General features: G+C 33.6%; 1 protein-coding gene across 3 annotated transcripts in view; it reads left to right on the top strand.

Moving 5' to 3' along the window:
• Suv3 (Suv3 RNA helicase) overlaps positions 1 to 27113 on the top strand; it is a 222567-nt gene extending 195454 nt beyond the window's left edge. For all 3 annotated transcript variants that reach the window (XM_090394567.1, XM_090394561.1, XM_090394574.1), the window contains one exon: positions 26833 to 27113. In XM_090394567.1, the coding sequence (XP_090250693.1) occupies positions 26833 to 27101 (269 nt within the window). In that variant the 3' untranslated portion in view covers positions 27102 to 27113. The remainder of the gene's footprint in view (positions 1 to 26832) is intronic.
• The last annotated feature ends 547 nt before the right edge of the window (positions 27114 to 27660 follow it).

Genomic DNA, 27660 nt, shown 5'->3' with positions numbered 1-27660 from the left:
AACAATCGAAAATATTTATACAATTTTTGCTGAGTCGATGGTTACTCTGTGAAATAAAATCTGTGGTAATATTGATAACGTTTCACTTCAAATGATATAATTCAAGAATAAGAAAATTTATATATGTGTATTTTTATTATTTCCCATGGGGAAATGCACCCCTATCTTCAAGCACCCTTGTGCGGCGCACAATCTGCATAACCGCACGGCTCGACCCTGCAAAATGGGTGCACTAGCAGGAAGGCAAACACAGAATACGAAAGGCAGGATTCTGCATTCCTAACTGCAACACCCTCTGTGATGGAAACTTGCTGGATGTCTCAAAATAATGATCTCCCGTATTTTAAGTAAAGTGAGGCAGCAGAATCTGTTTAGATTTGGTGAATGTTATAATGCCGTGGCAGATTCTAGAAAGAATCGTTCCACTTTATATCTGCCCCTGGATAAAAGATTGCTTTTGTTCCTTTGGATATAATCATACAGTGATTCATAATATCCATTTTATGGTGAGCTACTCCAGAATGGTTGTAGTGCGGGTAATGGACATAATTTCTTTTCCTCCATGCAGATATTGGCGGTTCTTCCTGTTTGTTCTAAATTCTAAAATATAAAAGTTTGCAGAGCAAGGACTGTTGTAGACCCCAGGATGGTCTGGATCAGGGGTCGGCAACCTGTGGCTCTTTGAGTGAATAATTGTGGCTCTTTTCGTTATTAAACAATTTATTTTTGAATAATGCAAAATAAATATTATTTATTAAATTAGAAACTAAAAACCCTAAATATCATCATCATCAAATTCCTGCCATGTACCCTCAAGGGGTGTACAGGATATGATAGTACTACATGAAAAAAATTACATCATTACCAACTTCCTATCTACAATTTTCCTCCAAATCAGTCTGTTACCTGTCAAGACTCCAACATTATCAGATCTTATATTTCTATCGTCTAAGGCACTTTGTACCGTATCAATCCACATATATCTTGGTCTTCCACTGGGTCATTTTCCTGCCAACCTGGCAGAGAACACTTATTTTGCTAATCTTTCTTCGCCCATTCTGTTTAAGTGACCATACCACCTGAGATTAGCTCTGCTGACGTATTCCTGGATGTTGACAATGTCAAGTTCTTTCCTAATATTCTTGTTTTTAATATGATATTGCCATTGATGGCATCTGTTCACACCTATAATCTTTCTCAGGACTCTCATATCTGCGGTCTCTAGTCTTTGGTCAAGTGTTTTACTTCTGACCCAGCTCTCAGATCCATAAGTTAAAACTGGTTTGAACACTGTCTTGTATACAGCTAATTTAGTGTTGCGACTAATTTCTCTCTTATTCCATATGAATTTATTCAATTGACTTCCTACCATACCAGCTTTGCTGATTCTGTTGTCTATTTCTATATTTAATTTACCATCTTCAGTAAAAGTCGTGCCTAAGTAGCTGAAATGTTTCAATTGTTCCACGGGTTCTCCATTCACAACATAGTTGACATTTTCAATGATTCTGCCTATTTTCATTGTCTTTGTCTTTTTATTGCTGACCTTCATACCATATCTATTACAACAGCTATTCAATTTAGTCAGAGAATCTTGCAGACTTGTAGTGGATTTATTTAGAAGTATAACATCATCCGCATAAAGCAAAGAGCTGACATTAACATCTCCAATTTTGATATCATGTTTAATATCACTTTCCTTCATAATGTGATCCATATAGATAATGAATAACAGAGGGGATAATGTACATCAGCGCTTCCCAAACTGTGGGCCGTGGCCCCCCTTGGGGGCCGTAGGTTTTGTTGAGGGGGCCATGAAATAATGAAAACAAATTTAAAATGTTTTAAGACTGAGTAGATTTTTTTTATTTTAAAAGAAACGTATTTTAACTTTTATTATTTATTATTTCTTTTTTTGTTTTTTATATTTTAATGGAAAAATTCACACATTGGTGCTGCGTATTTCGGCGCTTAATGAATATTAGTAAATACTGCTTATTCATATGTTTCATTTCAAAGCAGTGGGTAATTGTATTTACTTCGAAAGCTCTCCAGGGAAAGTCCAAATCTTCCTGTCCCTTTCATCAATCAGGGACTGTTGATATTGACTTTATATACATATCAAAACTCGTTTTATATTATCATTGTCATCCGAACTAGTTTTCTGTTACCAATAAAAGTTTCGCATATACTTCACACATGAAAAAAAGCTTAAACAAGTTCATGTGGGGACATAGTTACTCGCTTACAGTGGTAAACAACACCCCCTCCCTAAAAGCCACTATACTGCAGAGGCAATAAAAACAAGTACTTTTATTATGCCAGTGAATAAGGTATGAGCAGTCTATGTAATATATTTCTCAACAAATAGTGCAATTAGAGACAACTGGGATAAAAACACACTAATTAATGAATCACATGTCCCCTCATACAGAAACTATGCTATATAGACTGAAACAAAACCATATGTTGCATGGGTAAACACAGTATCTTAACTAAAAACTATTGTTATTAATTAGATGTGTGTGAGTTCACAATAAAATTCAACCGAACATGTTAAAATTCGTAAAAGCGTTAAAACTAAGTAATATATATATATATATATATATATATATATATATAAAATGAATGTTATGGCAGTTTCACATATGGAATTCGGTTGAAGAGAGTTAGCATTTCAACTCAATTGTCAGCTATGCTTTTATCTTTCGATTGCGTGATCTTTTGTTAATACCGCACACCAATCATATGCACGTTTTAATAACCTGCCTTTGCTGCCTGTTTCACGTTAGACTTAATTACCATAAAGGGAGAAAAGTCACAAAAGAGAAAAATGTTCCTGGTCTGGGGATTCCCTTATTCAGGTAATATTCACTAATTTCATGTTATCAGTCTGTGGTGTGCCAGTATCTGTAAGTGGTGATATTATTTGATCGATTCTACGTTAAAAAAGTTAACTCTGAGATGGATAAGTGGCTGATAAAAAAATATAAAAAAATCCCGCGAACAATCAGAAGCAGAAACAGACAAAAAAAGGACAGTATTACATATTTTACCAGAACAGCTCGCATCATCTTCAGAACCAAACGGTAAGAGGCAAAAAATGTAATATATGCATTTGATTTTTGCAATATTCACTGTGTATGTTTTGTATTGAATATAAATACAATAAATATTATAATAATATATCTCTCTATTACGATTTTTTTCGAAGGGGACCATGAAATATTTTAATTTTGCAAAGGGGGCCCTGACATCCAGAAGTTTGGGAAGCACTGATGTACATCCTTGTCTCACACCAGATCCAACACCAAACCATCTTCCTGTACATCCTTCGATTCTAACTGCCGACTTAGAACTCAAATACAGACTAAGTATTGCTTGATATAATGCCCAATTGACACCATATAACTGTAGTGTATCGAATAGCTCCTCTCTTGGCACCTTGTCCTATGCCTTTTCCAGATCGACAAAACTTAAATACAGATCTTTGTTATATTCCCATGCTTTCTCGACTATTTGTTGTAAAGTGAAGATCTGATCCTGACAGCCTCTATTTGGCCTGAATCCAGCTTGTTCTTCACCAAGCTTTTCTTTCACAATTCTTCTCAACCGTTTCTCAAGTATACTTGCATAGATCTTGCCAGGAACACTCAGTAGGGAAATACCTCTGTAATTCTCACATTCAGTTTTATTTCTCTTTTTATATATGGGTACTATGAGAGCTCTACTCCAATTATCTGGAATTCGTCCCTCTGTCCAGGTGAACTATGCAGTGCAGCCACTGTAAGACTCTTATACCACCATACTCCAGTATTTCTGGTCGAATATCATCTACTCCTGCTGCCTTTCCACATTTCAAGCCTTTGATGGCTTTTTCAACTTCAAGTATGAATATGTATTCCTGACTGCATGCCTGGTCAGTGTTTTTTACCACTGTGCTGTCATCACTGCTTGTTTCATTTAGCAGTTTTTCAAAGTAGTTACTCCATACTTCAAGGATGTCTTTTTCTCCCGTTTTAATGTCACCTTTATCATCTCTAATTCCTTTTACAGCACTCTTTCCTCTATTCTTAAGCTTCTTCAACAACCTCCAGAATATTTTGCCACCTTCTTGATATTTATTTTCTATATTCTTGCCAAAGTCCTCCCGTGACTTTTGTTTAGCTAGTTTTACACAGTGTTTAGCATTCTTGCATTTGTCTCTATATTCTCTAAGAGCACAAGCTGACTTATTTGACAGGAACTTTTGATATGCTTTCTTCTTTTCCTTCACTGCCTCTTTAACTTCCTGTGTCCACCAGGGAGTTCTGATTTTTTTATCCTTGCACACAACCTCACCACATGCCTCTCTGGCAGAATCAATCCATGCTTCCTTCAGAGTTTGCCACTGAATCTCCAAGGTTTGATTCCTGTTCTCAAACTCTTTCATTTTCTTTTCAATAATATTTCTGTATTTTAGTCTACAGTTCACATCTGAGAGCTGCTCAACTTTTATTCGCTTTAAAACTTTCTTACATGTTATTCTTTTCAATATGAAATTCAATTTTATCCTGCTCAAGACTAAATAGTGATCACTTTCAATTTCAAATCCTCTGTACTCTCTGGTGTCCTGCACCAGGGAGAAAACATCACTATCAACAATAACATAGTCAATGAGACTTTTCTTATTCCTTGCCTCTTCTCTCCATGTGAATTTGTGCACATTTTTATGTTGGAACATGGTGTTAGTAATAACCAGTCCATGTCCTGAGCAGAAATCCAACAGATATTTGCCATTATTATTAGCTTTGCTCTTTTCTCCAAATTTTCCCAAAATATTTTTGTATGTCTCACAATCATTTCCTGCTCTGCTATTTAGATCCCCAACAAGGACCAAATTTTCCTTTTTCATTGTGTCAGTTGCTTTTTCTAAAGCCTCAAAAAATTCCTCCACTTCTACTTTAGTAGAACCTTCTGTGGGACCATAGGCGCAAATAAGTCTCATTGCCCAGTTCCCCATTCTCATATTTGCCCACATTACTCTACTTGAGACTGACTGCCATTCAAGAAGATTAGCCTCGTATTTTGTGCTGAATACTATGGCTACTCCTTCTTTTCCTTGATTGTCATTGCCTGAATTATAACATTTTGTATTTATTGCTCAGAAAGATCTCACCAGTTTTTGTCTTTTTTGTTTCAGTCACTCGTATTATGTCGATCTGGTACTTATCTAATTCCTCAGCTAGCTCCATTTCTTTGCCATTCAGGCTTCTTATGTTGATAGTACCGATCCTTAACTCTGGTGATGTTGAGTTGGGGTTTGTTTTCAGATTTGTTCCAGTAGGTGACTTTTCGCTGTTCGCCCTGGTTCTCTGGCGAAAACAACGGGGGTTTTGTTTAACCAGGCGATGCCCCAGCCGGCATGAAATTTTATCATATCGTACCATCATTTTTTATTTTGGTTTAACCAGTAAGAATACAGTTTGGTCGGCTAAATCCCAAATTGCCAGCCCATCCTCGTTCGTTCAGTATCCAAGTAGATACCCAACAGGGTGCACCACGAGAAGGTGAGGATTGGACATTAGGTCAGAAACCCTGGTCGTTTCTCTGCATTCCTTTAAAGGCTATGTGGAGGTCTCCTCTCAGTTATACAGCTTTGACCCTTAAGCCCCAACCCTAAATATAGCATTTGCAATAAATTAAGGGCATTTTACATTAAGTCGAGGATATTTTACTATTGAAAATAGTACATGCGATGCTGAAAAATTTAATACTTTCATGTTTGAACTCTTTGAAATCATACGCAATAATCCTTGTTTGCATTCATTTTGGATTATCATGGGTAATGCAAGAATTCATAAACCCACTGATTTGTCAAATATTTGTTTTAATTATTCATGTCAATTAAAATTACTTTTACCATATTCGTACATGCTTAGAAATCCCGTTAAAAACATTTTGCCGAAGATTAAATGTTATGTGAGAGAGGTTTTGTCTTCGGGAATGGAAAGAAATAATCTTCCTGATTTGATTCAAACATTTTCTAATATGAATTTTGTTAATAGTAAGTTGAGAAACCAACTAAACAACGTGAGTTTTTCATCATGTTTGAAAATGAAAATTACAGCGTATTCTGCGCATATTGGGAAACTATCCCAAGAATTTCAACAGCGAAAGTTACACTAAGAAGATATTTTAAATTTAAAAAAAATTTAAGAAATAGGTATGTTATTGGATTTTATACATATGTTTTTGTAAGGAGGAGGAAATCTTTGTTTTATTATTTAATATATTTAAAAATATCATATAATTTCATGTGACATGCTAGCCCTGTGTTTTAAGTATGATAATGTGTTACTGTAAAAAAAAAGAACTGAATAAATAAGTTAATTATAATATTTTTCAATGTAGTTTCTAAATTTAAAGAGTGATGAGCAATTAAATAGTAAATCAAATACTCGGTTCGATCCGCATAAAGAATATTTCCTTTTTCTTTGATAAGAAAGTATTAATTTATTTTCCATTATTTAGGTATATTTTAATTTTTTAACCTGCACAAATAAATTCACATGTAAAAAATCAACATTCATAAAATAGCTTTTTAATTAAAATATACTAATTCAGCCGTACAAAACGAACACCGTGGACCGCCCAAAAAACCTGAGAGGGTCGCATGCAGCCCGCGGACGATTTGTTGTTCATTACTGCGTGTGCCTCCCTAAATTTTTTTTAACAGATATAATTTAAAAAATGGCTCTTCACTCCAAAAAGGTTGCCGACCGCTGGTCTAGATGATAGAGACGATGTTTCGATGAGCAGATAAGGGGAGCAGCTAATTTTAGGTACTCTTATCTGCTTGTATATCACACCTCTCTAAAACTAATGTTTTTTCTCCCTAAGGTGCTCCAGATGTAGTGAACAGGAATATTTTTTTTTTATGTTCTGGATTTTGGAAAGGATTTGGAGGATGGATGGAGTGTTCTATGAATTTTGTGAAAGGGAAATCCATTGGTTGGTTAAAAAAGTATGGTTATTATTGATTCTGTGGATAGACATTGTGGTTCTAGAAAATGGTTCTAGCTTGATTAGCTCTATTACTTCAAGCTAATGTTTTGATAACACCTTTGTTTCATAATAAAATACCATGAGTTGGCATAATAAAAAGAATTATAAAAACAGAGGGAAAACTCTTATAAAGAATTTTATTAATGTAGAATTTTCACTTGTAAGCTACTCTAGAACTCATGTCTGTGATATGGACAGACTCTTCATTTATTTATTTATTTTGTATCCAAACACAAGTGGTACAGTAATAAATTATTGATATAACATTATAACTAATTAGGATATATTACAAATGAGAACAGCTTAATTTTAATAAGTAAATTATAAAGGGAATGGAAAACTTTATACAAGTTATATACAATAAATATAGTCAAATATTCCTCCAGTATCTTGCGCAATCAACTGCTCTTTCTGTGCGTGATATAAGGTCCTCTTTGGTACAAGGTGACTGAAGAAGGGTGCACGAAAGAGGGTGTTCCATGGACTGGGTTGTCCCTAACTCACAGTTATCAGGTCTGGTGAGGAAGCCCCATTTGATAAGATTTTGTTTGCAAGATTCTATCGTTCATAGTCTGCTGAGTCTTTTCCAGGTGTTCCAGTCCAAGTGGGCATCAGGTGGAAGATGTTGCTATTGGAATACCAGTATTACTCTCACGGTACAGAGTATACCATTGTTGAAGCCTTGTCCCTGAAGGGATTTTTTTTGGGGTGGTTCAACAGTTGCTAGAAAGTTATGTCGAGATCTTGGTCTTCGGGAAACTGGAGTCTGGCCAAATAGTGGCGCTCATCATTTGTCTGCTTCTTTCGTCAACTGAGAATGCATATCTTTGGGTTGAAGGAGGAGGGGAGGAGCAATACCAGCCAATGATGGGTCCAGTTTTTCAGTATGGCAGGATCTGGCCCATACAGGCAGGCATATTCCATATATTGACAGAGGATGAACTCTTTGTTTTTATCAAAAGGACATGATTTACCATTTCTCCCAATAAGGTAACCCTTATGGATTTCTTTCATAGTATAGATAGAGGCCTTCGATCCTTATCTCAAAAAAACAGTTAATAAGATTTGTTTGAATGTATAAAAATTCTTTTTAGTGCCAAGCCTCCATGTCCTAATCTCTCTTTCTCTGAATCTAAAGTGCTGAAATCATTGAAGAATAACAATTTAATCATTACTAAGACTGACAAGGGAGAGGCTGTTGTTGTGTGAGATAGAAAAGAATGTGAAAGAAAAATGTCTCTATTACTTCAAGACTATTCAACTTGCAGGGCCCTCACATCTGATCCTACCCGTAGTCAACTAAAACTGACTTAATTATGTTATCGATAATGTTTCTATTTGGGATGAAGATCAAAAGAAAAATCTTAAAATCTTTTGGTTGTCCACCTAGTTTGTATGGTCTTCCCAAACTTCATAAACCAGGTATTCCATTAAGACCAGTCATAGACTGTATAGGATGTTCCACTTATAAGATTTCTAAATTCTTATCTAATTTACTGGCTACTTCAACTAGAACTGCTGTTTATATAAAAAAATGCTTTGGATTTTAAAAATAAAATTTCTGATCTTCATCTGGATGCTTCAGATATTGAGTAGTTTAGATGTTGTATCCTTGTTTACTAATATTCCTTTATCATACACCATTGCATTACTTCAAGAAGAATTTCCTTCAGATATTGTTAAACTCTTTGATTTTCTAATACATTGGTTATTTCTCCTTTAAAAACAAATTATATCAACAAATTGAATGAACAGCCATGGACAATCTTGTTTCTCCTACTATTACTAACTTCTTCATGGAACACTTTGAACAATATATTTTTGATAACATTTCGCCTAGATCTACACATTGGTTACAGATATGGGAATGCCATTTTTGCAATTTGGAATGGCTCTTCCTGTTAGTTATAGCAGTTTCTTTCTAAATTAAGTGAATGAACTTCATCCCACGATCCACTTCACCTTAGAAGAAGTAAATAAACAATTAGTTTAGATCTTCTGATTCTTTGTCAACCAGATGGTAGCCTACATTTTTCGGTTTTTTGAAAGAAGACTCATACAGGCTGTTATATCCACTCTGAATCTCATCACCATCTTAGTCAAATGGCTAAGATGGTGATGAGAATAGCTTTTTATTTAATGGTTTTAAGGGTTCTTTCTTTGAAAAAGCTTTTAATTGACAATTGTATCTTTACCTCTTCAAATACAGAAGAAATAACTTGCATTCCTATCCCTTATGTGTATGGCATTAGTGAATGCATAGCGAAAGTTTTAAAACTACTGAATATTTTTGTTGCCTTTCACCCCATCAGAAAAATCTTGACCTTTCTCGCTTTTTCTAAGGACACATTTCTACCTCTCAGTTAATCAGGAATTTACCAGATTCCTTGCTCTTGTGGATTATCTTATTTTGGACAAACCAGATGATTTGCTTTTATTCATCTAGAAGAACACAAGTTTTATATTAAATACCATGAGTCTGAAAGTCTGGACTTGCAGAGTGTGCTATTGACACTAAACATAGAGTTCATCGGAACAAGACAAAAGTTCTTCATAAAAGTCATTTCCTCATAGATTGTCTTTATAAAGAAACGTGTGAAATTTTACTTCATTGTCCTAACTTAAACAGATCTGATAATCTGTGTCTATCGCCTTTGCGGGAGATAAGTATTTTTAAATCTGCTAATCTTTCCTAATTTTTTTTAAATAAGTTAGGAAATTAAAATTTTTATTTTTATTTATCTTACATTAGCTACTCAGGTAGTGCTTTTTAGAAGTGTGTTATTGTTTAATTGCATTCTGTGATCTTGTACTGATGAAGATGCTTATGATACTTAGGCAAAAATTTTACATTAATAAAGTTTTTTACACGAGTTTTCCTCTGTTTTTATTATTCTTTTTATTTTGATAACACTATATTGCTGGGATGGGTGATGATGTATGCATCTTCTCGTCTGGGTAGGTTCTCTAGACAAAAAAGATGAGGATCTGTCGAATAGTTTTGTGACCAGAATCAAGGAAGGGCAGACACTTATTGTTTTCCTTTTCAGTGGTGAAACAAGTACTACTAGGGGTTCTAAAAACTCTTCTGACACATCCCAGCCATGTGACCAAATGAAGAATGTCTCTTTCATGTAGTGTAGCTATATTGGAAAGGCACAGCTATGGGGTGACGGGGGGGGGGTGCTTTCAATTTGCTTGTAGATTTTTCCTTGCCATGTAAAATACCCAAACTTCATGCTAAAACTGAATAAAGTTGCTGTGTCAGGGGGAAGGAGTCTGAATAATGGTTCTGAAGTTTATTTTAATGATGTTTTAAGAGAAAACATCATGTTTTAATAGAAAACAAACTTTTCTATACCAGAAAAGTTTGTTAGATAAACTAGGGGAGGATAGTAAAAGGAAAATAGACATCTTAGAAACTGGAAGAACGATGAAATGAGTTCTCACTCATTTCATCGTTGAAATTATTGAAAGTGAAAAAAAATTACATTTCATAAATGTCTACACCAGTGGTCGGCAAAGTGGTCGATATCGACCCCCAGGGGTCGATAGAAAAATATAAGACATCATTATGTGGGTAATATTTAATTCGGTTAATTTGGATTACCTCCATCCTAAATGACAACGCAATTAAGAGTGAATCGTGAGAACAGTGACATGAATAAGACCTGTAAGATGGAGCAAGATCATGAAAATAGTTACGGAGGCCAATCAAGTATGCCAAAATGACGTATTTACCAATAAATGGATGTCGGTGGTTCCCGTCCGGCCAGAGCGAGATGGCAACATGTGCGCGGTTACTTATTTACTTATACTTACACGTATTCGATCCCAGTTCTTATTTTTGTGCATCGACATACAAGTGAGCGTTAATGTTCTAAAATTCATCAACATGCATATTATAATTCAATAGTTATTCATTCATGAACTCAACTTCTCTATGTTGAAGAGTTGAGTAGGGCTGGTAGTAATACCAGTGATATTAATACCAGTAGTTTATTAATATTAATATCACTAGTAATAGTGATAGTAGTAGTAATAGTAATATAATAATATATACTATATTATACATACAATAAACACTGTAACTATAAAATAAACAATCTAAAAACTCACATAAGTGTCTTTTTCGCTTGTCCTATTATAATTATGTCATAGTAAAATAGAGGGGGTCGATAAAACGTCAAGAAACTCTTGAAGGGGTCGACGGTCAAAGAAGTTTGGTGACCCCTGGTCTACACGAATAAATACATCAGTGTAAAAAATTATAAAATATACAAAATAAAGTAAATAGATAAGAAAAATTAAAAACAAATAGTGGAATAACTAATCCAAAGAAGAATGTGATTTTTATGGTACTCAAAAAAAAATCTCGAAAAGAATACAAACTGAAAAGAAAAATTAAAATAAAATGAGATTATTTCCAAAATCTATACGTAGGAAAGAATAAAGTTAATATATACATAGGTAACAATGTCTATGAATAGGACAATATAGACCTGAAATAAGAGAAAAAGAACTTAAAGAACTAAAAATAGAAAATCAGCTGAAATAAGCATAAGATTCTGAATGAAAAATTAAAATAGAAGGGAAATAATTAGCAAAAAAAAACGTGATATTCTAAATGCAGGATCATTTTATATGAAAGTATCAAATTAAAAATTAAATTGATGCTTAATTTTATATTTTGATAGAAGTCAGTTCTTTGTTTACTCTGACCATTAGATGAAACAAATTTTAGTATCCTATGCTGTGTATCCACAGTAGAGGACTTTACAGTTAATCACTGCTTATTTACAGGTTATCCAGTTTCTGATTCCTTATATACATTTTTAGATAAACTAATTTTTTTTTCAAGATTACAGCCACATGCTTTAGGTAATCTGAGTGCTCATAATTAAATTTAATAGAATGGATACAGCACAGAAAAATAATTAAAAAACAAGTTTAATTGTTCCAGTATTTCATCTCTGTCACAAAGACATCTTCAGTAAAAAACACAGAAATAATAAGTAGAAGAAATAAGTTTTTAAGCCTGAAGTCCTATGAGGGACCTGCTGCCAATTCTAAAAAAAAAAAAAAAAAACTTTTGAGTTTGTATTTGTTGTAATGAAGCATGGCAGTTTTTTTTCCATTGAATCTTGTGCAAGATATCCAAGGCATGGTTAGTTAGACCTGACTGACCATAGTTGTGGCAGCGGATGTATTTCTTATGTTCACATAGGCAGATGTTACATAATGACTCGTCCTAGTCCATAACAGACGTCTAACAACAGGTACTTTGTCTTTTTCTCCATATTTTCCCAAAAATTTGTGTTTGTTGGGGTTCATTTATTTTTCTGCTCTTTAGGTCTCCAATAAGAAGCAGCTTTTTTTCCTCCTTTTTTTTTTTTTTTTTTTTTTTTAATGCTGGGTGCCCTATCTAATGATTCAAAAGATACATCAGCTTCTTTCCTGCTAGAACCTTTTTTTGAGACATTTGCATAAATAAGTCTCATTGTCCAATTGTCCGTTTTTAGCTTCCTGTATCACTAAATGGCCTGCCGTGCAGGATGTTTATTTTTTTATTTGTTGAGTACTGTGACTGCTCTCTCTCATTTCCCTGATCACTGTTGCTTGAATATTATAGCCAATTTTTATTATTTAGAAACATCTCATCTACTTTTATTTATCTCATTATTACCACTTGCATCAGTATGGTATTTCTGTAATCCCTCTGCTGAGTTCATCTCTTTTTAGTTAATTCTTCTTACATTAGTGGTGCTCTTTTCCATTCTGTGGAATTTGTGGCTTGTTCAGTAAGTAATGTTTTCACTGTTTTGCCTTGTTCTCTGATAAAGCAGTAGGCCCTGTTTAAGCGGGCAACATCCCAATCTACCTGACATTTGATTATATTTTGTGTTTTATGAGTTCATGTTTAGTCTTTGATTAAGCCAATACAGTATACAGTTTTGTTGGGTTCATCCCATATTGCCAGCTCTTATACTTATTTGTTCAATATCTAAAGAATAACTAGGCACAAATAAGTCACAAGAGGATGAAGATTAGATTGAACATTGGACAGGTGTCTTAGTTTTCTAGCTCTTACTCCGAGACAGGTCTAGTTATCTTAGTCTTAAAAGGCTCCAGTCAACATTAGAATATCTTTGTAATACATTCTGTTGATTAATTCATGTAGTAGTTGATAAAAAAAAACTTTCTTTTTTATGAGTTCAGAACTTCAACAAGATCCAATTAAAAGTCTGTCTTGAACATTGGAAGCATTGGTGGTGAAATTTTCTAAGCTAATTCAGTCAGTCAAGTAGCAAATAGCTATTACCAAAATATAACTAATAGCGAAGGTTGGTCGATTGGTAGAGCCTCTACTAATGGCTCGCAAAAAGTTAAGCAGGTTTGAGCCCGGTTAGTAGTTAGAAGGGAACCAATTGTTCGATGGTGTTGGCATATTCTCCCTCGATGAGTCTTTGGACTCCCTGGAGGCGTCACATAATAATAATAATAAAATAAAAAAAGTAATTAAAATATAATTTTGTAATTATTATTTTTTCAAATTTTTCTTAACACATTGTTTTATTGAAATGAGATTTGAAATAAGAAGTAATCACCATTTAGTTTTGAGCAGGATAAAACAATGTAAGAAAGTTTTAAGAGTAAAGTTTGAGAAGCTTTCAGAGGTAAACTGTGAACTCAAATACACAAATAATATTCAAGAAAAAATTAAAAAGTTTGAAAGCAAAAATTAATTCATGATTCTGTAGACAAGGATCAGAATTCCATAGTCAACTCAGGAAGTTTAAGAAACAGTGTCAAGGAAAAGAAGAAAGCTTATTGAAAGTTCCTGGTGAGTAAGGTCACTTGTGCTCTGAAAGAATACAGAGAAAAATGTAAGAGAGTGAAGCACTAGGGGAAATTAGTCAAACAAAAGTCTTTAGCATGAACATAGAAAATAAATATCAGGTATGTGGCAAAATATTTGGGAAGCTATTGAAAAAGCTTAGAAATGGAGGAAAGAGTACTGTAAAATAAATCTGAGATTGTTTTCACCTGGCATTTAGTTTTCATGTTATCTAAAGGTTGACATAAAAACTGAAGGTAAAAATATTCTAGATGTCTGGAGTGATTACTTTGAGAGATTGCTAAATGAACAAGCACCAACGGCATAGTAGTAGCAAAAGCTCAAGAGGAATGTAATCAAGAGTACATGTCAATACTTTTAATTTATCGTGTAGGGTTCTCCCCACATGAACAAAGAAAAATATCAGTACTTGAAGTATAAATAGTTACCAAAAACATAATTGTTGAAAGCCAGCTGGAGTAGATGATATTTGACCAGAAATGCAGAAAATAGGGATGTATAAAAATACAGTGCCTACCACTGCATAATTCAGAAGACCTGGTCAAAGGGTCAAATTCCAAATGATTGTAGTAGAGCTCTCATCTTGTCTTATAAAACTGAATGTGAGAATTATAGAAGAATTTCCTTATTGAGTGTTCCTGGTAAGATTTATGCAATTATGCTTGAGAAAAGGCTAAGAGAAAGAGTGGAAGGAAAGCTTGTAGAAGAACAAGCTGGGTTCAGGTGAAATAAGAGGTTATCAGGATCAGATGTTCACTTTAAGACAAATAGTTGAGAAATCTGGGAATATTACAAGAAACTGTATTTAAGTTTTGTAAATTTGGAAAAGGCATATGACAAGGTGTCAAGAGGAAAGCTGGTCAAAAAATTTCAGTTATATGGTGTAAATAAGACATATTTGCATTAAAACTAGAACTTTTATTGTTAAAAGACCATAAGATTTAATGATTACAAATACAAAGAGCCAACAAGTTTCACTAGCCACTGTCTAGCATTTTCAAGGCTGTACTGGTGTGAAAACAAAAACATCAAGTTACATGAAAACATACATTTTAGTAACTGCTAGGCCGTTACAGTTGATAATTCGTGTTTGATTGCATGTGTCGTGACGTTCTTTCCTTCATGTTCGAATTCGCCATCTTGTTATAAGTAACTTTTATATAAAAAAACAACTAATTGTAAATTGATCACCAATCCAAGGGTAGAGAAATTTCTATTATACTGCGCCACTCTATTCTTAGATTAGTCTATATAAAATAGCAGGATCAATTCATAGTTAGTTAGCAGTTCCCTTATTCATTTTGGCCGAAGTATTTGTTTTCCACTTGGGATTCCTGCAAGATTCGAATTTTTGTGAACGGTGCAATAAAAAGGAATTCAGGCAAACACAATAATTAGATTAACAAAATAAAACATTTAATATAAGCTATATAACACATACATAAATTCTACTTCAAATTTTAAACAATAGAATCAAGTTAAACATTAGGTCAAGTCAATCATATTAGTTCAATCTTCCAAACCTTCACATACACTTTCTCACTTTCTGAGTCACAAAGTTCCTACACTTAATTAAATATAATAGAACTTCCTATCTAATCAGTTTTCACGCAATTCTCAGCCATGCCATACGCTTAAAGAACAACACAGGCACTAGTTGCTGTAAATATCTCTCAAGCAATTTTTATTTTCAATTCCCAATCTCGAAGAATTGCCACAGTTAAAGTTAGGTTAAACGTAGCGTAACTAACACTCAATTCTTCATGCATTGAAATAAATCAATATGACAGTCCTTACCAGAAACAGTTCCTAGTACATCAATCACGTTGTGAGTATACTTTCAAAATATATTTATTATTCTTAAAAACACATCTATAAGACTTCTCCACAGTTATAACTAAAACACTATTAATCACGCTTCACAATTCTAGATATCAACTGTAGGGTACTTCAATTATCCTTGTTACCACTCATAAACTAATTAAACACTGTGCAGTTCTCCTGAGGGCAAATTAGAAATAAGTCTCAATTCTAGACTAACTGGGTTTATTCAGAATTCTTCACTGAACGTCCAGTTTTTTATATTATCCGATTACGGCATTAATTTCTTGTTATTATTACTGCTGACTTCACCTTCAGCTAACTATAAGATTCGCTTCGTTCTTGCTCGCTTATAAATATTATCCCTTTTAACTTCTGCCCTTGAGAACCTTTCATTTACTTCCACTTCACTAGTTTATACCCTTGCTTCCTCTCGCTTCCAAAATTTCCGTTCCCTCCTCTCTGTTACCTTTTTTTTTATTATTATCCTTCTCGAAGCTCACGCTCTGTTCCACTCGCGCTCGTTTACTTCATGCGTTTCCATGACAACAAATAAACGTAAACATTTTCGTTAATGTTACATAAGGCTATACCAGTACATTGAGTTAATAAAAACACAATAAATAGAATATTAGAGCTACTTAATCAACTCTTTCATTTCGCATACAGATAACTATGATAAAATTCACGTTAAAATATATAAGTTACAATAAATTATACACATTGTTTAATTAATTAATAGCTGATTAAATTCAGAATAATTACTTAAATAATAATTCTTAAATAAGGATTAATAAATAACTTTTATACAAGTCATGATTAATATATAATAAACAATGTTAAATGTGAATGAAAAAAACAAAATACACAATATAGTTTCATTCACAGTTTAACATAGGCTCACCCTTTCTTTGAAAAAAAAAATTTTTTTTTTTTTTTAATTAGGCTCCTTCATGGAGGAATTAGATTACATATTTCTTTTTTCGATTTCTTAAGTAGTACCTAGTTTGAATAAAACTTGGTTCCTTATTATGACTTGTGCATTTATTCACATTCTCTCTTTCATTAAATTTCTTGTTACTTTCATTATCAAATTCCACGTGTCGTCTATGTCTGTAGTATGGGATTGTCTCTTCCGAATTTAATTCATGATCTGCATTAATACTACTGTGTTTTGGCTGTTTTGTAATATTTGTGTTACTTCTGTAATTACTTTTTATATGGTAATTCCTTTCTTTTCCCAATATTGCCTCTAGAGAATCTCCTAGGCAGACTAATTTGTCAGGTCTCTTCTTGAACAATTTCAATCGGTCTGAGTTTACAATTAGAGTTCTTTTCAATCCTGTAGATTCTCTTATTCGAAAGTTGACAGGAGATGTCTTTTCAACAATTTCATAAGGTCCTAATGCACATTTTCCAAACTTTCCTGTTTTCTTATTACTATGATCTTGTCGTAAAAGTACTAAGTTTCCAGGTTTTAATTCCTTGTAGTTTCTTAGTTTATTTGCATAGGCTCTAGCCTTTTGTGAGCTGTTTTGACTGGCTTCTGCTACTAGGTCATATGCAACTTTGTTTTCAGAGATTATATTGTTAAGGTACTCATCAATGTCTGGGAATCTCCTGAGTTTGCATGCGTGTCCTTGAAATCACTGGGAAACAGTGGTTCAAAACCATATAAAACTACAGTAGGGGCTTCTTTTATAGCAGCATGCAGGGCTGTTCTACAGGCAAAAAGGGTGTGTGGAAGGAAATTATCCCAATTATATAAGTGATTATCAGCAAGTTTGGGTAGGGTTTGTTTCAGCGTACGATTCATCCTCTCACACATTCCATTTCCTTGGGGGTGATAGGGAGTAGTGAAAAGTTTTTTTATCTTCAATAACTTACATAATTGAAGCATAACTTCAGCTGTAAAGTTTGAACCTTGATCAGTGAGGAGTGTTTGGGGGGTTCCATATCTTGAAATGATCATCTTAAACAACTTGTCAGCTACTGTTTGTGCAGTTTGATTCTTCATAGCTGTGGCTTCTGGATACCTAGAGAACATATCTATTACAACAAGTATATACTTGTTTCCTTTAGAGGTAGTAGGGAGTGGACCTATAATGTCCATGACTAAAACTTGAAAAGGGCGACTAGGAACAGGGAAAGGTTGAAGAGGAGCCTTTCCTCCGTAATTTGATTTTCTTTGACATAGATGACATGAAAACACATAACTTTCAACATCTCGTCTCATTCCCTTCCACACATGTCTGTTTCTTATTCTCCCCCATGTCCGAAAGAACCCTTGGTGTCCTGCTAGATCAGCATCAGGAAAGGTATATAACACCCAAGGGATCATGACAGTAGGAACTACTATTTTGTTCTTCCAATTTCCGGTGATATCCTGTTTTGCCATCAGGAGGCCATCATCATCCAAAAATAAATACTGCAAAAACGAGTGTTCCTCCAAGATTCTCTCCCCATTTTTGATTCGTCGATATATTCCTCCCCATGTTGGATCTAATTTTTGTGCATCTATAATGGAGAATTTGGTCCAATTCTGAAGGCATGGGGGTTTTCTTGTGTTTTCTTCTCCCTCATTCACCTTGGCTATTAAGTTCATTATCTTTTCTTTTGCACTGGTACTTTCATCTACTTTATCATCTAAGGCCCTGGACAAGTAGTCAGCAACTACATTAAGTTTTCCAGGAATATAACATATCTGTATTTGGAACTCTTGTAATTCTAAGGCCCATCGAATAATCTTTTGGTTTTTATCCTTCATTGTGGATAAAAAGGTTAGGGGTTTATGGTCCGATCTTAAAAAAATTTCTTGTCCCAGTAACATCTATCTGAATTTCCTTAAGGCATTCACAATAGCTAGTGCTTCTTTTTCAATAACTGAGTAATTTTTTTCTGATGCAGATAGTTTTCTACTTAGGAATGCAATGGGCCTAATTTCTTCTTTCTTCTTTTGTTCTATTACAGCTGCAGTGGTGTCATTTGAGGCATCTGCTGCAAGATAGAAGGGTTCTCCAAGAGTGGGATGAGTGAGGACAGGAGATCTAGTTAATGCTAAATTTAAGGATTTATGGGCAGATTCTTGTTCCTTCCCCCAAATGAACTTTTCCCCCTTTTTAGTTAATTTAATTATGGGTTCCATTATTTGAGAACAATTTGGAATAAATTTTCTATAGAAGTTTACCATTCCTAAGTACCTTCGTACTTGTCTCACAGAGGTGGGTATTTTCGCTCTTAGAATGGCAGAGATGTTTTCTTGAGTGGGGATTATTCCAGCCTCACTGACAACATGTCCTAGGTATTCAACTTTCTTCATGAAGAATTTACATTTTGAGCACTTCAACGATAGGTGTGACAAATTTAGTCTATTCAATACATTATCTAAAATTTCTTCATGTGATGTTAAGTCTGGGGTGTAAATTAATAGGTCATCTTGGAAACATATGACTCCCTTTCCTAACATGTCTGAGAGTACAGTGTTCATCAGACACTGAAAACTCGTAGCTGAATTTCTGGCCCCCTGAGGAAGCCGACAGAGTTGGTATTTTTGCCATCGAGTGGTAAAGACAAAAAATTGTCTGTCCTCCTTTCTAAGAGGTATCTGGAAATAGCCAGAGTTCAGGTCCAATTTTGAAAAGTATTTTGCTCCCTCTAGACTAGTCAGGAGCTCTTCTATGTTACATAGAGGAAAATCAATGGGCTTAGTGACCTTATTAATCTCATGCAGATCTAATATAAATCTGAGACTTCCATCAGGTTTTTCTACCAACAAAAAAGGGCTATTCCATCTGGAATTAGACTTTTCTATGATCCCAGCTCTTTCATAATCATTCAGAAGGATCTGAAGTCTATCTAGATACTTAAGGGGGATTTTGTACTGCTTAGTGTAGATAGGCGTGTCTGAAGTGATTTCAATGGAATGCTCTACTTTGTTTGTACAGGTCAATGAGCTAATATCTTCAGTGAATGTTTGAGGATATTTTTGGAAAATTGATAGAATGAATTTCCTTATTTCTGCTCTATCGGTTTTTGATTCTGCTAAATTGATAGCTTCGTGCAACAATTTTCTTTTCTTATCACTTAATCCATCTTCAAGGTTTAAGATTTCAATCCCCATCTTGTTACATAGTTCCCTTTTATTGTCTTCATTGTACATTGATTGATAACTCACGCCACACAAGGAAATGGTTTCAGAGGCAAAGTCACACATGAATTTATTTTTCTCTAGAAAATCCAGTCCTAGTATGATCTGGTCATTCGTGTCAGCAACTTCTGGAAGGATAATGAGTTCATGTGAGAACTCTACTGGAAAACAAGGTATGGAAATTTCAGCATTTATTTTTCTTGTAGCAATCAGTTCAATTTTAGCAATTCCCGTGATTTTTACTGGTTTCTGAATTAGGGTGATGTTATCAAAAAATTGATCAACAAGCTTATTCACTATGGAGTTAGAAATAATTGATATGTGGGCTCCAGTATCTAAAAGAATATTGCATGGAATCCCTCCAATCAGACCTTGCACAAGAGTTGAAGGTAACTTACCAATCTCTTTGGCCATTGTTACACTTTGCATTCTATGGGAATTGTAGTTATAGTGAACCTGGTTTGTTACTCAAGGTGATAGAGTTATCTACATTGACTTCCTCATTCTGAACCTCCTTCCTTTTTTTACAGTTTGAAAAATATTCAAGAATTGGTAAAGGTGTAAGTTGATCATTACAGTCCTGCATAAGTGATTGTCGCATGGAGTACATTTGTTGCATTTCCTCCAATATTTTCTCTCTTTCTTTGGCCAGACTATAACATGCTTCTAAACTGACAGCCTTTTTTTTTGTAAATGACCTCTCTTAAATTTTTATGCAATCCCAGTCAAAATTATTGAAACACAATCCAATCTAAGTGAGGTTTTTCTGTAGGGGACACCTTCATAGATTTAGCAATGTTCACCAATCTGTTAAAATAATTAGTCACATCTTCCTTGTCATCTTGCATGCATTCGTGGAGCTCTATAAGGGTTCGAAGGTAGCACTTAGTATGGGAGAATCTAGAGATTAGTTCATCCTTAAATTTCTTGTATTCTAATGTTTCCTTAAGAATAGGGGATGAATTAAAATATGTTCTGGCCTTGCCTATTAATTTACTTCTGATTAAAACTAGTAGTTGAAAATCAATCCAGTTTGCTATTTCTCTAAGTTTTTCAGCATAGGTAAAAAAAAATAGTACATCATCCGATTCTTCACCTGAAAATTGGGGAAAGACCTGCTGTGGGTTCACCATACGAAAGAATTCACTATCATTCATTTCAGAACTTGATGTAACAGCCATAGTGATTAATGAATTACAAATTTAAATAATACAATCTTTCTATTTTAAAACAAACTTTTATCTTTGCCTGATTCCAGATTATAACCAGTTCATTGTGATTTATTTAATTTACTTTCTAAAAATTTCAAGGAGTAATTCCACGATTATTATTACAAAGCTAAATTCAATCTCTTAACTTATAGTTCTTAAATTACTTCTTATCGATTAAATCACATCATGCCGACTGCGCCATTTGTCGTGACGTTCTTTCCTTCATGTTCGAATTCGCCATCTTGTTATAAGTCACTTTTATATAAAAAAACAACTAATTGTAAATTGGCCACTCTATTCTTAGATTAGTCTATATAAAATAGCAGGATCAATTCATAGTTAGTTAGCAGTTCCCTTATTCATTTTGGCCGAAGTATTTGTTTTCCACTTGGGATTCCCGCAAGATTCGAATTTTTGTGAACGGTGCAATAAAAAGGAATTCAGGCAAACACAATAATTAGATTAACAAAATAAAACATTTAATATAAGCTATATAACACATACATAAATTCTACTTCAAATTTTAAACAATAGAATCAAGTTAAACATTAGGTCAAGTCAATCATATTAGTTCAATCTTCCAAACCTTCACATACACTTTCTCACTTTCTGAGTCACAAAGTTCCTACACTTAATTAAATATAATAGAACTTCCTATCTAATCAGTTTTCACGCAATTCTCAGCCATGCCATACGCTTAAAGAACAACACAGGCACTAGTTGCTGTAAATATCTCTCAAGCAATTTTTATTTTCAATTCCCAATCTCGAAGAATTGCCACAGTTAAAGTTAGGTTAAACGTAGCGTAACTAACACTCAATTCTTCATGCATTGAAATAAATCAATATGACAGTCCTTACCAGAAACAGTTCCTAGTACATCAATCACGTTGTGAGTATACTTTCAAAATATATTTATTATTCTTAAAAACACATCTATAAGACTTCTCCACAGTTATAACTAAAACACTATTAATCACGCTTCACAATTCTAGATATCAACTGTAGGGTACTTCAATTATCCTTGTTACCACTCATAAACTAATTAAACACTGTGCAGTTCTCCTTAGGGCAAATTAGAAATAAATCGCAATTCTAGACTAACTGGGTTTATTCAGAATTCTTCACTGAACGTCCAGTTTTTTATATTATCCGATTACAGCATTAATTTCTTGTTATTATTACTGCTGACTTCACCTTCAGCTAACTATAAGATTCGCTTCGTTCTTGCTCGCTTATAAATATTATCCCTTTTAACTTCTGCCCTTGAGAACCTTTCATTTACTTCCACTTCACTAGTTTATACCCTTGCTTCCTCTCGCTTCCAAAATTTCCGTTCCCTCCTCTCTGTTACCTTTTTTTTTTTTTATTATCCTTCTCGAAGCTCACGCTCTGTTCCACTCGCGCTCGTTTACTTCATGCGTTTCCATGACAACAAATAAACGTAAACATTTTCGTTAATGTTACATAAGGCTATACCAGTACATTGAGTTAATAAAAACACAATAAATAGAATATTAGAGCTACTTAATCAACTCTTTCATTTCGCATACAGATAACTATGATAAAATTCACGTTAAAATATATAAGTTACAATAAATTATACACATTATTGTTTAATTAATTAATAGCTGATTAAATTCAGAATAATTACTTAAATAATAATTCTTAAATAAGGATTAATAAATAACTTTTATACAAGTCATGATTAATATATAATAAACAATGTTAAATGTGAATGAAAAAAACAAAATACACAATATAGCTTCAGTCAGAATCCGGTACATGACCACGTGTTGTGTAGTTTTTCGCATATTGTAGTTACATGATCGGTAAATGAATTTGAATGCTTCAGTCAGAATCCGATACATGACCATTACACAACACGTGGTCATGTACCGGATTCTGACTGAAGCATTCGAACGCATGCATGTCATCAAACACGAATTATCAAATGTAATGGCCTAGCAGTTACTAAAGTGTATGTTTTCATGTAACTTTATGCATTTGTTTTCACACCAGTACAGCCTTGAAGATGCTAGACAGTGGCTAATGAAACTTGTTGGCTCTTTGTATTTGTAATCATTAAATCTTATGGTCTTTTAACAATAAAAGTTCTTAGTTTTAACACATTAGACCAAATATGAACAGTTTAACATATTTGCATTGTAAGTCAACAACAATGTGCTGAAAGTAGTTATTTTTGCAAAAAAATTTTCCTCCATTAATTCCATAATTCATGGACACTCGTTTCCCCTCCAATTTTCACATCTAGTGAGATCTCCTTTCTTTGGAATTAGTTATCGTTGTTTCCTTTCCACCGTTCTGGTAACCTTTTAGTCTCTAGCACACTGTTAAATATTAGTTGCTATTTATCATCAGCAGTTTCTCTAGTTGTGTTAAGCATTTCTATTGCTTATTATCATCGCCAAATGTTTTTCCACTTTTCATCTTCTCTCTTACGTTCATTATTTCATTTTTAGATATTGGTTCTAATGTAATATTTAAATCTATGCTTATAGGAGGTTCTTCCGCGTGTGGCCAGACTTATGTGTTCATCGAACATGTTGTTTATTTTTTAATGGTATATATTAGAACACAGAAACTAAGTAAATAATTAATTTATTAACTTATTGCTGATATTTTGCTGGTGTTATAACCAGCATCTTCAGAGCACAAAAACACAGTTTGTCACAATATGCGAGACTATAACAACATGGTGTAATCAACGAACTAGTTAAACAAAATTGTAGCAGCAACACAAAGATTAATGTCCTGATTTTTGGCGCTTTCTATCTGAAGAAAAAAAAAAAAAAATGTAGCTATCACATAAGACTAGAGTCCTACAAAAAAAAACCAACTAGTTTTTTCTTAAGATGACTGTCTCCCAGATCTTAGGCAAGTTAATACAGCCATAAAAAATCTCAACAAATATGGCTGTATTAACTTGCCTAAGATCTAGGAGGCAGTCATCTTAAGAAAAAACTAGTTGTTGTTTTTTTTTTTTTTTCTTCAGATAGAGGGCACCAAAAATCAGGACTCTAGTCTTTGTGTTGCTGCTACAATTTTGTTTAACTAGTCCGTTGATTACACTATGTTGTTATAGTCTCGCATATTGTGACAAACTGTGTTTTTGTGCTCTGAAGATGCTGGTTATAACACCAGCGAAATATCAGCAATAAGTTAATAAATTAATTATTTACTTAGTTTCTGTGTTCTAATATATACCGTTAAAAAATAAACAACAGGAGGTTCTTCCATTTGCAAACTTTTAATCTCTTTTTTTCTTTCTTTTAACCCTTTTTATAGCCACTTCTGGCTATAGGTCTCTCTCTGTTCTGCCCATTTCCATTTCTTCTAATCATGTCAGTTAATTGTTTTCTGCATTTAAAATCTCATCAAAGTTTTCTTTCCATCTTCTCACGATCTTTTCAGTTTTACAGAAGCCATTTTTATCCCTTATAGCATTTATTTTCCTCTTTCCTTCAGAGCATATTTTCCTTGTCACCTCATACAATTTTCCAATGTGTCCTAATGCTTCAGATCTTTTAACTGGCTTATTTTCTTCATATAATTGCTCATATAAATTTCTTTAATTCTTTGAGATTTAGCATTTTCAAGCATCATTTTCATCTTTAGCCTTTATTTTATGAGTTTTTAGGTCTTGTCTGATAACTTCTTTTTTTTTTTTTTTTTTTTAAGCACCCAAACACTTGTCCACCTCGTAATATAGCATTTAAAAATGTTTCCGTTGCTTTTCAGTCATGTCTTCTGAGCTTTCTACTTTCTCACCTTCTGTCTCATTTTCCAAATTTTTCAATTTATTTATTATCGTATTAGAAAATGTTTTCCTTTATTGCATTCATTTTTAATTTAATCATATCATATCGTATCCTTTCCTTTTGATTTCTTTTTTTTTTTTTTTTTTTACTCCTATGTAGCTGTAATTTAAATTTGGCTGTTACTAAGTGACGATCAGATCCCACATCAGCTCTTGTCTTACTTTAACATTTAAGAATAAATTCATAAAATTACCATTGATTGCAGTATGATCGATTTGGGTTTTGGTTTCGCCATCTGGTGACATGCAGGTTAGTTTTATTCTTTATGTTTAAATAAACTTCCTCCTTTAACAAGATTATTCATTTCACAAAATGCCACCAGTAAGTAACCATTCTTGTTTCTTTGACCACATACTTAATTCCTACTGCATACTCATGCTTCGATACTTGTTCTATACATATCTGTAACTTATCATAAAAGATTTCCTTTCTACAAGATTTAAAAAAAAAAAAATTTTTTTTAATAAAATAAATAAAATAAACTTGAGGAGCTATATAAGCTCATCCAGTGCAGTCGTTTTACAAATAGCCATGCTCATGGTTTGTGGTACATAAACCTGCATTATGGCTAGTTTAATGCATCCTGAATATAAACTAGCCATTATTATTCGATCACTTTTGGGCTTTCAGTTTATCAAGCTTTTACTTTTCAAAAAATATAAGCGGCACTCCTGTTTCGTGATTTTCATAAGATCCTGAATACATTTGATATCTGTCTACAGTTCTCACTCTTCCAAATCCTGCCCATCTCAGTTCACTTATTCCTAAAATATCTATTCTGTACTTTCCCATTTCCTTAATAACTTCTTGTGTCTTTCCAGTTTGAAACATAGTTCTAACATATTCCATGTTGCAATTAGCATTTTCTGTTTAGGTGAAAGTAGTAACCTCTTCTGTTTCAAATATTCCTGTAGGCTTTACTCTTGAAACTTCATCCATACATTGTTCTCTTGCCAGCTTAAATACTGATAATCAGGAATCCTGCAAACCGGTTCTTGGGCTCTCGGTTTCCATAATTAGGGAATTTGTATGGGGAATAGTGACTAGCCCTTTGCCCAACCATCCTTTTTTATTTGGGCTTGGGACCAGCATGAGAGTAGACCACCCCCAAGGCAGAGTTGTACATCATTACTACTGTTCTATAAAGGGTGCAATTTTGTCTTGTTGGCCAAGCGAATAGTATCTTATCTCCAACTTACATGCTGAAGGTTTGAAAGTTGGATATTTGTAAATGTCTGTAGGTAGTAAAGGATTTATATTTCCTTGTGTGAGACCACCACGTAGCCTACATTTGCCCTGCGGCGGCTTGAAAAAGTTTCTTGTATGATGTCTTTCAAGCAGAGTTTTCAGATTATCTTCCCTGGCTTACTCGCATTATTAATATACTCTGGATTTGCAATTTTGTGTTGGGATATTGACTGCTTGAACATCATTTCACTTCCCACTCTCCAACACATAGCTGTCTCCTGTGATGGGAAGGAGAATGCCTTATCACTGTTCTTATCTAGTTTTCAGATAATATGATATCCAGAAAAGAAAATCTTAATCTTCAGTTTAATTGAAGTTGATTATTCAGTGTTTGGTAATTATGTTAAATTAGTTTCTTTATATACAGTTAGCTCTCACTATAGTAAACTTGTATAAGTTTAGTTTGCTATTGTGAATTTTCTTTAGTTTTGTGCATTTGAGCTATAATCAATACTTTTCAATAGTTTGTTGTAACAGTTTTACAATAGCAAAAATTAGCTGTATAGTGCAGTTCATTCCTTTTATTGAATTTCTTTTATAATGATTCATTTTGGTAGAATTTTATATTAAAATTATATTGCATGGTGTCATAACATGTAAAACAGCATGATTTCTTTACCAAAGAAAAATGTGTAAGTTCATAACTTTTTTTTTTCAGGCCATTCTGTTCCACCAGCTGCAGACTTGGATGACATAACTAGCAGAGGTGAAGAAAAAAACATTCACGGTGTGCCTAAAGTGATGATAGGAAAAGGCAGACTAACAGACCGCCTATTAGCTGAAGGAATAATTGATAAATATATGTTAAGAGAATTACAAAAAGAATGGCAGACAAATTTAAAGGAATCTTTAGATCTGCCAGTAAATAAGAAACCCAAACATCCAAATGAAACAAAAGGAAAAAATAATTCCAAGAAAAATAAATAATAGAAATACGTTTTTCTGTCATATTTTTTCTCTGCATGATATGTAGTTGCATTTCTAGTAGTACATTGGTTTCTATTTGCTTTATAAACAGTACTTATAACTATCAAAATGAGTTCTATCTAAAGTCCAATATAGCAGTGTTTCTGTTCTAAACCAAATTTATTGTAGTAAGTGCAAGAACTTTCATTATAACAAACTCCTGCTTTGGTTCCCATGAGTCTGCTATAATAAGAGTTAAATATTTCATATAAAAAACAAATTTGTCCATGTAAGAACACCACTACAATCACCATGTGCATTGAAGCCCACCAAACCTGAAAACACTGATAAACACAAAGAATTTTGCCAATTTACACCGCACTGCAGTAGCTTCAGTCTATTGACATTTCCTTGGCCAAACACAACTCTCACCATTAAAACTGTTCAATGATCCCACAATCAGTTAAGCTAAAAATCTACTTATCACAAATTTTTATTCACTCATGAATTGTGAGAGTGATTAGACTGACTTCCTTAATCCATCTTTTTCTATATTACAGTGCAGAGTTATATAAATTTT

The sequence above is a fragment of the Typopeltis vanoorti genome, chromosome 1 (genome assembly GCF_054136105.1).
Source record: "Typopeltis vanoorti isolate ZY-2024b chromosome 1, IOZ_Tvanoo_1.0, whole genome shotgun sequence".
NCBI lineage: Eukaryota > Metazoa > Arthropoda > Arachnida > Uropygi > Thelyphonidae > Typopeltis > Typopeltis vanoorti.
This window is presented reverse-complemented; position numbering and strand designations above follow the sequence as displayed.